We start from the raw sequence: 14,402 nt of genomic DNA, 5'->3' as shown, positions 1-14,402 counted from the left end.
TAAATAGAAATATGTATAGAATGATTTCACACACACACACACACAAAAAAAAAAAAAAAAAAAAAACAAAAAACATGCCTAATGGTGGCTATCTCTAGGGTAGGGGGAGCAAAGAAAAAAAAATTACGTGATAACTTTATTATATATTTAGATGGAATAACAAGTTGTATGTAGTATATTTGTATTCTTTTTCAAATGCAGTCTTTTTATTATTGTTATTGTTTTTTGTTATTATTACATTAGGGAAATGTTTGTTTTATCCTATAAATTAAAAATAAAATAAATAATTAAAAAAGAGAATATTAATAGCAACCACTTAGGTCTCTATAATACTTAGGAGTAGAATTTGATAAATTCAGTTCATCTTGATACTAATCTTATTACCTATGAGACCTTGAATAGTTCACATTATCCTTCTGAGCCTCTAGTTTCTTTATCCCTAAAATAAGAGAGTTGAGAAAAATGACATCTAAAGTTTCTTCTAGCTCTCAGGGTGTGAACATTTAATTTGACATGTGGCTTCTTGGCTATGTACCTCACATCTAATCCCAATGTGACTTCACACATTTGGCACAGATATATACTACCTTATGATAATTCTTGCATTTGTTTTTTTGACTTGTTATTTAATCTCCTATATTATGTGTCATGATAAGAAGGGTAAGATGGAGTAGTGGCTAGCTAATGGGTGTTAGAGTGAGGGCAACTTGGATTCAAGTCTCACGTTTGATGTATACTGCCTGTGGGACTCTGATAAACTCAATTAACTTCTCAGCTCACCAGGCTATTGTCTGTCTACTGGATACTGTCCAATTCTTTGGTAGAGGAAGTTTTTTTCATAGGGGATCTCCCTATAGAAAATAAATTATTTTATTAACTCGGACCTCATATTGTATATCTTATTTTTTGTGTCCTCTTTAATTGGAAGTACCACGAGATCGGAGGATATGATCTTTCATTCTTCATCCTTAGTACCAGTTATAACCATATTTATATAATTAGGTTTTCAGTTTAATATAATGTCTCATGCCTTATAAATATTTATTGACATTAATTCTAAAGTCAAACTGGGCTTGAATCTAAAGTCTGACACTTATTACTAATAATGATATTAGACTTCTCTGAGCCTCAGTTTTCTCATCTGTAAAATGAGGTAGATGGATTAAATAAACTGTAAGATTTCTTCCAACTCTACAACCCGTGATCTTCTATTCTTCAAGTCTAATTGCTTGCTTTTTAATTGTTTCAAACTTTGGGCAGTTAAGAATGTAGCTTCCTTTGAAAAGGTAAAACTCAAACTTGCTGTAATCTATATCTTCACTCATATTACCATTCTTATTCTTCATCTGATGCCTTATATAAAGAGCATAAGCCTGACCATTCAATAGAGTACATTGGTTACTTCTTGATCACTTGCGCCCAGAATGGACTATGGACCAGTTGGCTTTTACTTTGTTTTGAGGTGGGATTTTTAGATAAACAGCTCTCCGTTAGTGGGGTATGCTTGTCTTTTGGATGTTTTAATTAATTATTAACCAAGTAAAGTGATTTATTGAAATAAACAAATAAAAAAAAAACTTGTTTATCAATGGGCCTTGCAGCATAGGATTCAAAATATACTTTGAAAATTCACAATATTTGTAGTATTTACATTAGAAAGGAGAATTCGGGTCAATGTTGAAAAATTACTCCTATTTTTTATTATTATAATTTTTTATTTACAAAAGATATCTTTGAATTTCATAAAAAATAGGGGAAAAAAGAAATGAGAATTAACTCATTTTAAAATGTATATGAAGAAAATACAAATAAATCCTTGCAGTTAAGTACCTTCCAGTCTAGTTGGAGATAGAAGATATAAATGGAAGTAGGAAAAGATATTTATTTAAATACATCCATGAAGTAGATAGCACTTAAAAGAAGGAAGGAAATTAAGTAATCATTTCATCCAATTAATTTTATAGTTGCAGAAACTAAGGTCCAGAGATTTGATGCGCCTTATACAAGGTCTTGCAACTAGTTAAAAACATGGATAGGACTAGAATCCATCACTCTCAACTTCAATTTCAATGCTTTTTCACTCTATCATGTCACCTTGGACAAATAATAAATTATCTTTATTCATGTTTGATATGCATTTCAGAGAATGAGGAGCTTGTTATAGCATACATCTATGAGAATCCAAGCTGAATGAACCAGTTAGATCTTAGGACATATTAAACTTCTCTTTTAGATTTGAATAATCTGGTAATAATCATTTCTGTATTTTACAGAACCAAGAATTTATAAAAAGTCCTACTTTCACTCCGACTACGGGTCGTCATGAACATGGGCTCTTTAACTTATATCATGCAATGGATGGTGCTAATCATTTGCACGTGTTAGTTGTCAAAGAATATGAAATGGCAATATATAAGAAGTATTGGCCCAACCACATTATGCTCGTTCTCCCAAGTATCTTCAACAGTGCAGGAGTTGGTAAGTAGAAAAAGAGAAACGTTTTATAGTCAGTACAATTCCATTGAAAGAAGAGGGAAATTTAAAAGAATAGTCAAGAGAATAGTTGGAAGTTTCCTACCAAGCCATTTACTCTTGAATTTTGGAACTCTATCTCCATTTCCTAGCTTTTTGTTTCCTTATGGGCATTCTGAGATTTGTAGTTGGTTTAACTGGTGATGATTATGAATAATAATAATTGATACCTATAATTAATCAATACACACTTAAAGAACTATATATGTATATGTACATATGAATGTAAAAGGGCAGCTAAGTGATAGAGTGGGTAGATTGCTGGCCTGGAGTCAGGAAGACCTGAGTACAAATCTAGCCTTAAATACTTACTAGCAGTATGACCTTGGGCAAGTCACTTAATCTTTGCCTCAGTTGCCTTATTTGTAAAAAAATCATCTGGAGAAGAAATGGCAAACTGTTCCAGTATCTTTGCTAGGGAAATCCCAAATGGAATAACTAAGAGTCAGAGAACGGAAATGAACAACAAAACATGTATACAAAACATAACATATGCACACACATGTATATGTTCACGAATATATATATGTGTATACACATACATATGTGTGTGTGTGTGTGTATGTATGTATGAAAGATAAAGAACTAGCATTCCTTAATGATTATAAAGCACTTTTTTTTACAATTGCTCTGTAAGGGAGATGATATAAATATCATCCCCATTTTACAAATGAGCAAAATTAGGGGAAGAGAGTTAAATGATTTCCCTAAGGTCACTTAGCTAGTAAATGATGCCTTAAGATTCTTAATTATCAGTTGAGATGAAAGGAAATCAGAACAGAATCTGAACTTTCCCTACCAGGTATCTTATAGAATACTAGAACCTTGTTTCAGAACCTTGAAAAAAACACCAGTAGTTGTTTACTCCAACCCATACCTGAAAAGGATTCCCGTTATAATATATGTACAAAGTAGTCTTCTAGCCTCTGCTTGAATTCTTCTAGTGAGAACTTACCATCTCTTGAGGAGGTTCATTTTGTTTTTGGATAGCTTTAGTTGATAAAGAGTTTTTCTTGGCTTTGAGCTGAAATTTCCCCTTCAGCAACTTCTAGTGTTGGAAAAGACATCAAAAACTTTCTAGTCTGCTTGCCATCTAGGGGAGTACATGGGGAAAGGGAGAAAATTGGAACACAGGGTTTTGCAAGGACTGATATTGAAGAATTGTCCATATATATGTTTTGAAAAATAAATAGCTTTAATAAAAAAAGAAAAAACCTCAGATAACAGAATATCTTTGGAAGTTATATATTGAATGTGTTATATACTATTACATATGTGTATAGTATGTAATATATTATTATATATGTATAAAATACTATTATATTTAAAAGAAAAAGTTTTACACAAAAATTATCTAGTCCAACCCAAACCTCCCTCTAAGACATCTTGTCTTTTCTGTGAAGCAGCCCATTTTGGTTTGCTGTGTTAGAAACTTTTTTTTATTATATTGACTTCTTCCAAGGAAATAACAAATCAGTTAAGAGATAGCTATACAGATTAGCTAGTGGTACAGTGGATAGAACAGCTGACTCTGGAGTCAGGAGGACCTGAGTTCAAAAGTGGCTTCAGGTACTTATTACTGTGTGACTCTGAGCAAATAACTTAACCCTGATTGCCTTCCACAGCTCCCATACATACAAAAAAATAACTGTACATGTGGAACAATGTTATGGTATAGAAGAGGTTGGAGTAGTTTTCCCCTCCATGGGAAGGGGCTTCAGATCACAGGAAACACTGGGAAATGATTACCATCTATAGAAAAGTCATATGTAAACATATGTAAATGATGACAAATAACTGACATGAATTGTAAATCTTGTGAATTTTGATTTAAGGTGCTGCCCATTTTCTAATAAAGGAGCTATCCTACCATAACCTAGAACTGGAACGGAACAGGCAAGAGGAATTGGGCATAAAACCTCAAGATATCTGGCCTTTCATTGTCATTTCAGATGACTCCTGTGTTATGTGGAATATGGTGGATGTTGATAATGGAGGAGAAAGGCGGAGGTAAAAATGGTCAAAACCATTTATACTTGCTTTTCTATAATTGTTTTTAAAGCACAAATTTAGGGCAATTAATTTTTATTTGGTTTCTGGAAACATTCTCATGTACACTTTGAAGAGGGTAAATACTTTTTTGTATTTGAAAATTTCCCTTTTATAATTTTAAGATCTTAGGCCTTAAAACAGGGTCTCTGAATTAATTACATATGTATGTATATGTATATATTTATCTTGATATAGTCTGTTGTAGAAAATAGATAATAAGCTCTTTTTATAGTCTTAATTTACACAGTTAAACTCCTTTGGCAGTGAATAGTATGAAAAAGAATAGTTCTCAATAATCAAATTTTTTCCATATTTCTCACTATTGATACCTCCCAAAATAATACTTTTCAAACTTGGTTTTGACTTTAATTATTAGACTTTAAAAATGGGATATAAATAGTTATTATTATTATTATTGTTATTATTATTGCTATTTCACATATGAGGAAACCTAAAACTCAAAGAGCTTAGATGGTTGACCAAGGTCACATAGCTAGTGTCAGAGAAAAGATTTGCATCTATGTTTTTCTGGTTTCAAGTTCAATATTCTTTCCATTTTAACTTGACTTAATGATGGTTTACTGCTTATATTAAAGAAAAAACAGTTACGTTTTTGTCCAGCCATCAAGTATCAATTTAAATAATAGGATTTCACATTTCAAGAGATAGCATGATGTAATCAATAGAAGGCCTACCTTTGGAATGAGAGAGACCTGAGTTTAAATGTCACTTTGAGACATAATGGCTATAGAACTCTGAGTAGGTTACCACCCTTCTTTGTTGTCTCTTAGAGTGACAGAGAAGGTTCTGGGCCTGCAGAGTTTTTCAAATGAGAATTTCCTGGACCTATGAAATCATGTCCATATTCTTATTTCACAGCTAGAAGGGAATGTAAAGATCACAGAGTTCAAACTTCCTATTTGATTGATGAGAGAACAGAGGCCCAGAGATTGGACACAATTTGCTCAAGGTCACAGGGATGGTGAATGGCAGAACCTAGATTAGAAGCTGTATCCAACTTCCTGGCCAGTTGCTTTACCTATTATGGAGTTTGTTTACTATTGGGTCATGAAACTAACTGAATTTGGAGTCAATAAAAGCTCAGTATGACATTCAGTTCTCCTAGTATGAGCTTTATAACTTCAGGCAAGTCCCTTTACCTCCCTGATTCTTAGTTTCTTCATAGGCAAAACAGGACTAAATTTTTACTGCTCATTTTGTGTTGGAAGGAAAGCCCTTGGTAAACACTAAAGAACTATTTATGTTTATCAATTATCAGATGAAGATATAGTTACTTGGATCTTTATTATATCTTACCTTACCCAAAATTTCACACCAAACTGAAATACTTTCTGGCATATATATGTATGTATGTATGGAGCTTTGTATCCCTTTCTATATCTATATATATATGGAGCTTTGTATCCCTTTCTATATCTACAAAATCTTCACCATCAGGTAGGTGTCTCAGTGGATAGAGTGCTGGGCTTCATATCAGGAAGACCTGCCTCAAATTCAGTCTCACATACTTACTGTGTTGTATGACTGTGTAAACACTTAATCAGTGTCTCTCTTAGTTTCTCCAGCTGTAAATTGCAGAAAATAATAAAACCAGAAATTGTTGATTAAGAACAGAGATTATATCTCATCAAAACTTTATCTTCCTTAGTGCCCACCCAGCACAATATTTTTGTATGTAGTACATAGTAAATGTTAGTAGGGGTTTGTTTTGCAAGCCCAGGAATAAATCTATTTTAGTAAAGTTTCATGGCTATACAAAAAACAAAGTTCTGTGAAATATGTCATAATGGGATTTGATCTGCATTTGTTTGAAGTGGGACATCTTTAGCCTCCTGTGCCCTTTTGTTCCAGTACTGATGTAGATAACAGAGTGAAGAGAATTATGTTTTTGTTTGCAAGTGGGTTGAGAGAGTTTTTCTTCTCTTTCTTCCTTGCAGTGAATACACCTGGTCTGAAAGGAATGTTTCTTTGAAACACATTCTGCAGCACATTGAAGCATCCCCTAATGTCACTCATTATGCTCTAATTGGGATGAGGAAATGGTCGAGTAAAACTCGGAGTGGAGACATCCAGGAACCTTTCTCCCGCTGTCATGTCCATGACTTTATCATCCTCAATGTGGATCTGACACAGAATGTACAGTATAACCAGAATCGGTGAGTTACAATCCCAAGAGAAAGTCAAATAGCAGCTTCAACTTGTTCTTGATGGTCATCCTGACAGTATCTGCTTTTTTCTGATTACCACCTATCTGTTATTAATGGTACCAATGACCTAAGGTGTATGTGCTTGGCTGGCTGCAGAGATGGAGGAATACATTAGATTATGAGCAGGTAGGTATTTTAGAGATGACCTGAGACATTTTTCTAGCTTTAAAGATGAGGACACTAGGCTCAAAAGGTATGTGTAAGGTGGCAGTTCTGGATTTTGAACCCTAAAGCAGGTTCTTCTAACTTGAATCCATTGTTCTTTTCTACCACCTAAGATAATAAGATGAGCCAGGTTTTCCCTTTTCTACATCTTTACTGACACTGTTTCTTGTGCATGGATTACTGCTACCTTTCCCATCTCTGCTTTTTGATGTGCCTCCTTTGAGGTGTTGTTGTAATGAAAAGTGCTCAAATTGGAGTCAGAATCCTGGCTTTGAGATTTAGCTATGTAAGTCACTTTTCTCTTTTAAGTTTTAGTTTCCTCCTTGATAAATTGAGATAGTTGAAGCAGATGCTCTCCAAGGTATCTTCCAGCTCTGAATTATATTAGCCTATTAGGTTAAGGTTCAGCTCAAGTGCCAGCTTCTCCTGGAATCCTTTTCATATCCTATTCTACACAATAATTCCTTCCCTCAATGGTGGATGTTAGGGTTGGTCTGGAAGCAGGTCTGGTGGTCTTGGGAACACTTATTTCCAAGGTTCTTGGGTACAGGGTCTGGGGCTAGCTCTGTTGAGGTCTGAAAGTAGTATGGTTGTGATGCTTTGACTTAGCATGTGCTGCATCTTCTCTCTAGTTAAGGGGCTTTGCTACTTCAGATAAGCTGACTTACCTGTCCTGCAAGTGGAAGTTGGTGGGGATGGCTGGCCACTTCTCCATAAGAGATGCTACTCTGGATAATGGCTATGAGGGCTAGGTTATAAGCAGGGCTGGTGATAGAGAAGCAGGAGGTACTGCCATTCTTAATGGGACCCCCACACTTATCTGCCATTAAAATATAAATTCCTTGAAAGCAAGAACTGTCTTTTCTTTTTATATCTCTGGAGTGGTTTTATATCCTATATACATTTTTCATGGTGACATTTTAGTTGAATTCATTTTTCTATGATTTCTGTACTGCATGATTTAGCACCAAATGATGGAGTCTTATTTTTATTTTTTGGTCTGGATTTATGGTTTTAATGGTTTGGAGAACTTAGTGTGGAAACTTGCTCCTACTAAGAGGCTTGCCTGGAGCAATGAGATATTATTATACTTGTCCATGATTCCACATTTATCACAAGAAAAAGGCAAAATTTAAAAACAAGGCTTACCATGATGATATTTCTCTTAGTCTCATATAGTTATTTGACTGTTTCATTTATACTAGTCTTTTCTCTTCAGCTTGTCAGTAGAGGGAATGATTTCTGCCTCCAAGGGCTTGAGTTTTATACATACTACCAGTATGACAAGGCTACTTAGCCTTTTGTCACTGACTTTATCATCTGCCAAATAGTGTTAATATTTACACTATCTTTATCATAGAAACATATTGAGAAAAACACTACTTCAGTCTTATAATGGTATACAAATACAAATCATGGCTTATCTCTCTCTGTGTAGCACAGTACTGAGCAAATAATAGAAAACCCATAAATAAATACGCACATATACATAAATATATGTGATTATTATATATATGTATGTATTATGTGTGTCTACTTCATTGATTGAATATGGTTTAATTATGTGTGCTGACTGAATTTTCTTGCCTCTGATTAGATTCACATGTGATGATGTTGATTTCAACCTGCGAGTGCACAGTGCTGGTCTCCTTTTGTGCCGATTTAATCGCTTCAGTGTCATGAAAAAACAAATTGCTGTTGGTGGCCATAGGTCCTTCCACATTAAATCCAAGGTGAGTGAAGCAATGGCTGCTGGATGGTCATTTCTCTAAGTTACTTAGGATGAATTTGGGAGAGTTCTGCATGTGAAGTCTGGCTTGGCAACTTCATGTGTCACAAATTCTTAGAGCTTCTTTATCATCATTTATAATATAGTCATTACAATATGCCTCCTGCCTTTCTCACAGGGCTGTTATTAAATGGATGATATGTATGATGGCATTGGAATAGTACAAATTTGTTGTAGAAATATATCATAATGCTGTATATTATTATATAGAAACAATAGTCACTAAAGTCTCAGGTGCCTTCTTAGGTGCCTCACAATTGAGATGCAGATGGCTTTGGATTGTGGAACACTATCCTGGCAGGAAGGAAGCTTTGGCATATCTTGCCACCTTGGAAAGGCTTCCAGTATTTTAAAGATGGTGAACTTAAAGACATTTAGTCTTTTGTTTGTGGGCAGCCTAGGTTTAAATTCAGACAGAACCATTACTAAAAGACTAAAATTTTAAGGCATGAATTGTTTTAGCCACAACAGTTGACAAGAACATCTATTAAGTCATAAAGTGTTTATGGTCAGCTACAGTGGAAGGAGTCCTTAACCAGTGAATTAATGGATCCATCAAAATAATAATAATAAATGAAAATAAAGCATTCTGAGGCTTGTGTAGCTCTCAATTGTATATCTCAATAATAGCATTGGTCTTTACTCCCTTTTCCTATAGAAAGAAATCTGGGTATCATTTAAATTTGATTCTGGAATCAGGTAAACAGTATCCTAATATACACAATTATTCTGAGCCTTGTGAATTTAGAGTTTTTTTTTTGCTTCTGATAAAAGATACTTGGTTTGTGGGTTTTCAAATATATCTTTGTGCATTTATTTTCAGATGGTAGAGATTTCAGTCTGCAGAAAGACTCTAGTTGTGATAGTATTGATAGTATGCAAAGAAATGTCAATTCAATTGAACCAACATTTATTAATCGAGAGACTATTCTGGGTACTGGGAATACAAAATGAAAAAAAATAGTAAGCTTACAGGATAATAATGAGGATATGCCTAGTAAGAATGTAGTATAGACTTTTTTTTAAAATATAAAAAAGCTAAGAATATTTAAAGATTCAGGGAATCATATTCATTTGTAGATGGGGAAAATTGAGAGGGAAATTAGTCAATAAGCATTTGTGAACCATGTAATATATATACCAGGCTGTATGCTAGGTACTGGAGTTCCAAAGATAAAAATGAATCAATGTCTGCCCTCAAGGATTTTATGTTCTAACCATGGAGACAACATATATTAAGTATTTAGAGATTTTTTCTGAAAAGTGAAACTTGGAGGCACTGGCATCTAAGATGTCCAGATAGCAAAATTCTTTCTTCCCTGATAGCAAAATGAAGAGCCTTAGGCCCACTCTCTGAATAATCCCAAAGCATTAGGTTAAATATTATTCTTAAAGTCAACATTCTTTTATAGAGAAGGGAGAGGGGAAGATAAACTGCTAATATAACATATAATTCTAAATGCAGGCCATAACTTCTAGACCTAAAAGTGACTGGTATAAAGCCTGAGTGTAGTCCACATTTCCTGCTTTTCAAATAGAGTAGTTGGTGTGATGATTTACTGTGAGAAAGTTGGGACAAGGGAACAGTAATAAAAGTAATAAAGTAGTAATGTACAAAAGAATAAAACAGAAAAAAATTCACAGTAAACACATGTGGTAAGTTTGCATAGTAATCTTTCAGTGGATAAATATGCTCTTTAACAGCTTAAATAATGTTATATAGATAAATAATTAATATATTAATAGACAACATGTTTATTGATTTATTATGTACTGTCTACTATATAATTTATATGTCATAGCTAACATAATGTAGATAATATTTCTATATATAAATAATGTATGCAATAAAATAAATAATTTATAAAATTACCTAGAAATCATTTTAGCCAGCCAATATTTTTTCTTGCTAGCAAGCAAAGAGATTTGAGTCAAAAAAAAAATCAACCCTCCAGAACATGGACATTATTGTAAAATACTGGCAAAGCATATACCTCTTTTATCATCTTTGTAAAGTTTTTGAGAATAATGCTAGTGTCAAGGATATACTTGGTAGAAATGAGAGAAATATGATTTGTCAAGTTGGTTGCCTTAATTTTAGCAAAGCATATTATAAATTTGGCATTACCCCAGTCTATCAGTGCAGTTTATAGTCTTTTCTTAATCCAGTCTAGTCTTCCCCAAATCTGTTTTGTCAGAAATGTAAATGAAGTTCATTTGACATTTATTATGTCATTTCATTATGTCTTATTATGATCTTTGCTTCATTTTCTATGGGCTCTCAAATTTCTAAAATTTTTGTTACATGTCACACTTTCAAGTTTTATGCTTTACTGAGAAAATAGAAGCCATTAGTCCTGAACTTCCTCTTTTCCTTTACTCTGCATTTAAGTTTTCTCCTCTGATTTGTCTCTCATGAAGAGGTGATCTTTCTTTTTACCAAGGCCAGCCTCCCTTTACGTACTTTTAATCCCATTCCCTCCCAACTTCTCTGGTAGATTTCCCTGATGCGCTCACCCCTTTGTCTATCTTAATCTTCAATTCCTCTTTTTCTACTGTTTCATAAACCCTACTATTCAATCAAGTTGTCATTACATTTTTTTCTTCCCTTTCCCCAAGCAAACTCCTAAAAGAAGCCATCTACTTTCCTTTTTTTCCCTTCTCACTTTTTTTTTTAAACTATTGCTTCTGATCTCCTCAGTCAACTGAAGTTATTATCCTCAAAATTATCAGGAATTTCTTAATGAATAAAATGGAGGCCTTATCTTAATCTTGGCCCTTCTTGAGCTCACTACCTAACTTTTCCTACTAGATACTTTGTCCTCTGTGAGTTTTCATGACACTGCTATCTTTTATTTCATTTCCTGTCTATGTAATCACTCACTCTTTCAGGATCATCCATAACATTCCCATTAACTCTTGAGTATACCCTGAAGTGATGGTCTTCTCTCTACTCTCATTCACTTAGTGACCTCTTCAGATGACATAGGTTTAATCATTTCTTCTCTATCACTGGTCTTTATTCTGAGCTTTAGTACTGTCTGTTGAATAGTTTGAAATATTGAATACCCCATCAATATCTCAAACTCAAGATGTCCAAAACTTAAATCATTTAATTTCCCAAACCTGCTCCTTTTCCAAATTTTTCAAAATTTCTGTCAGTCACCATCATCCTTTCCATCACTTACTTTTGTAAATTTGGTATCAAGTTCCAGTCGACATTCTCTTTTGTCTCCTATAGATATATCTTCTTTACAGTCAAATCTTGCCATTTCTATCTCCAAAGCATCTTTCACATCTATCCTATTCTTTCTATTACTATATCCAACACCCTGATTCAGTTACTCATTACCTCCTGTTCCTGTTGTCAAGCTTACTCCATTGCCTGATAAATCTCTTAGAATGTTTATTTCTTGGAAACATTAGCTTCCTTCAGAGCTCAGCTTCCATGACACCTTCTACATGAAGTTTATTCCTAGTCCTTCAGAGGCTAGGGTCTTTCTCCTATAACTGTCTTGTACTTGTTTTGCATTTATTTTATTTATATTTTTATAACAACAGTAACTAACATAGAATTTTAAGATTTGCAAAGCACTTTACACATATGATTTCATGATTTTTACAACAACTCTTTAAATTAGATGCCATGATTATCATCCTCATTTTACATATAAGAAAACTGAGGCTGAGAGAAATGAAGTGACTTAAAGAGTCCCATATCAAGTAAATGTCTGAGGCTAAATTAAAATTCAGGGCTTTTGACTCCCAAGTTTGACATGCGTGCTGCTCTAAAACTAGAAGTGTTTCATTATTTTCATCACCATCATTTAGTATGTGATTGGTATAATATGGGTGCTTAACAAGTGTTTATTGATTGATTTCTTCTGGTTTCCTTTAAGTAAAGAAGGTAAAGTAAAGGTAAAAATGTGTATGATGAAATTACTCATTAGCAAATTTACTGGACAAGTATCTCAAATTTAAGATATCAGTATATAGGTGAAAGTTTGTAGATTATCTTTAAAAAGTATTCTTTTTCAGTCTTTTTTTCCTCCGAAGAAGCCAAAAGGTATCATAAAGGCCTGAGATCTATTTTGTATTTTTGTTTTTGTTTCATGGCCGTGACAGCCAACAAAGAAAATTCTTAATTCATAAAGTTTGTTCTCAAATAGTAAGACAACCACTAAAGTTATTAGCAAGCTTCCTATATTAAATATTTTCTGGAAAGTTAAGCCAAGCAGCAAAAAAAAAAAAAAAAAGTTTTGATGGATATTACATGAATCCTTACAATCCCATAGTTTAATCTGTTAAAATAAAAGGACATATACCTTTAGCTTTAATATATTGTTATGTAATCTTCTACTGTTTCACCTGTTTTATTTCTGTTTGATATTTTCAATTAAATAAGAGTTAATATCTTATTCTATTTCCCCTGCTTTTTCACTTCATAAAAATTTCTGCATATTTACTTAATATCTCCATATTTTAACATTGTTTTGGTCAAATAATATTCCACTATATTCACATATTACAATTTGTCTACCCATTTTCCTTTCTTTTGGCACATAGCTTGTTTCTAACTTTTGTTACAAATGATGTTGCTGTGAATATTTTTGTACAGATGGGATCTTTTCTTGCTGCCAATACATTCCTTGAAGGTATAAATCCAGTAGTAGGATTGCTGGATTGCAATTTTCAAACTTTTATTATTTAATTCTAAATTTATTTCCATAGCAGATCAGTTCATATTAGCACTAGTGATGGATAGGAGTGACTGTTTTCATGCTGCTTGTCTAACATCTAATATTTTCATCCTTGTCATGTGTCTTTTTTTTAAAAAAAACTGATATATTACATTCTCTTATACTATTAGCTTGTGTGAATTTCTCTTCCTCCCCTCCCATGGGCAGGATTTAAAGCTTAAAATAAGGATCTGTATCTTATCAGTCTCTCTTTTCCTGGCATATAATATCATAGTTTCTGTATTATACCTAATAACATCTTTGAGTCTCAGTTTCTTGTGTCTAAAATGAGGGGATTGGATTAGATAATAACTATGTGCACTATCAGCTTTAAAGCACATCATCCTTGTCCTAATTGATATGCAAAAACACAATTTAAACTTGCTTTATTTTGCTTTTATGTAGGTGTCTGATAATCCAGTGTCCATTGCACCTTCCCAGTACATCTGTGCTCCGGATAGCAAGCACACTTTCCTTGCAGCTCCAGCCCAGCTTCTACTTGAAAAATTCCTGCAGTATCACAGCCATCGTTTCTTCCCTCTGTCATTGAAGAATTATGGACACCCTGTGCTGTCGGTTGATTGTTACCTTAATCTTGGACCTCAGGTAATGTATAACATGTGCTGAATACTCAACTCAAAGTGGGTTCAACAATAAGAAAATGAATTTCTTTGAACAATTTTGTAGGATATAGCTTTGGAAGGGACACTTAAATTTTCCACTTGAAGAAGGATAGAGAAATAGAGCATTTTAAAGATCTTACTATGTTCCAGAAACTGTGCAGAATATCCTAAATGGGGGAAGGTAATCTCTAAAGGGGAATTGGGAAAGGGTCTAGGGTACCCTATAGCCACATGGCTTAGAAAGGCCATGGAAGTATAGTAGAGGCCTAGATCC

The 14,402-nt window shown here is 33.7% G+C and overlaps 1 protein-coding gene across 1 annotated transcript in view; it reads left to right on the top strand.

The window, feature by feature from the left end:
- The window catches only part of GREB1 (growth regulating estrogen receptor binding 1), a 121,973-nt gene that overhangs the window by 98,973 nt on the left and 8,598 nt on the right, over window positions 1–14,402 (top strand). The window contains exons 26-30 of the mRNA XM_051975491.1: window positions 2,274–2,478; window positions 4,368–4,542; window positions 6,543–6,761; window positions 8,575–8,710; window positions 13,911–14,111. Coding sequence (XP_051831451.1) covers window positions 2,274–2,478; window positions 4,368–4,542; window positions 6,543–6,761; window positions 8,575–8,710; window positions 13,911–14,111 — 936 coding nt within the window. The remainder of the gene's footprint in view (window positions 1–2,273; window positions 2,479–4,367; window positions 4,543–6,542; window positions 6,762–8,574; window positions 8,711–13,910; window positions 14,112–14,402) is intronic.

Source organism: Antechinus flavipes, chromosome 2 (genome assembly GCF_016432865.1).
Source record: "Antechinus flavipes isolate AdamAnt ecotype Samford, QLD, Australia chromosome 2, AdamAnt_v2, whole genome shotgun sequence".
Taxonomy (NCBI): Eukaryota; Metazoa; Chordata; class Mammalia; order Dasyuromorphia; family Dasyuridae; genus Antechinus; species Antechinus flavipes.
This window is presented reverse-complemented; position numbering and strand designations above follow the sequence as displayed.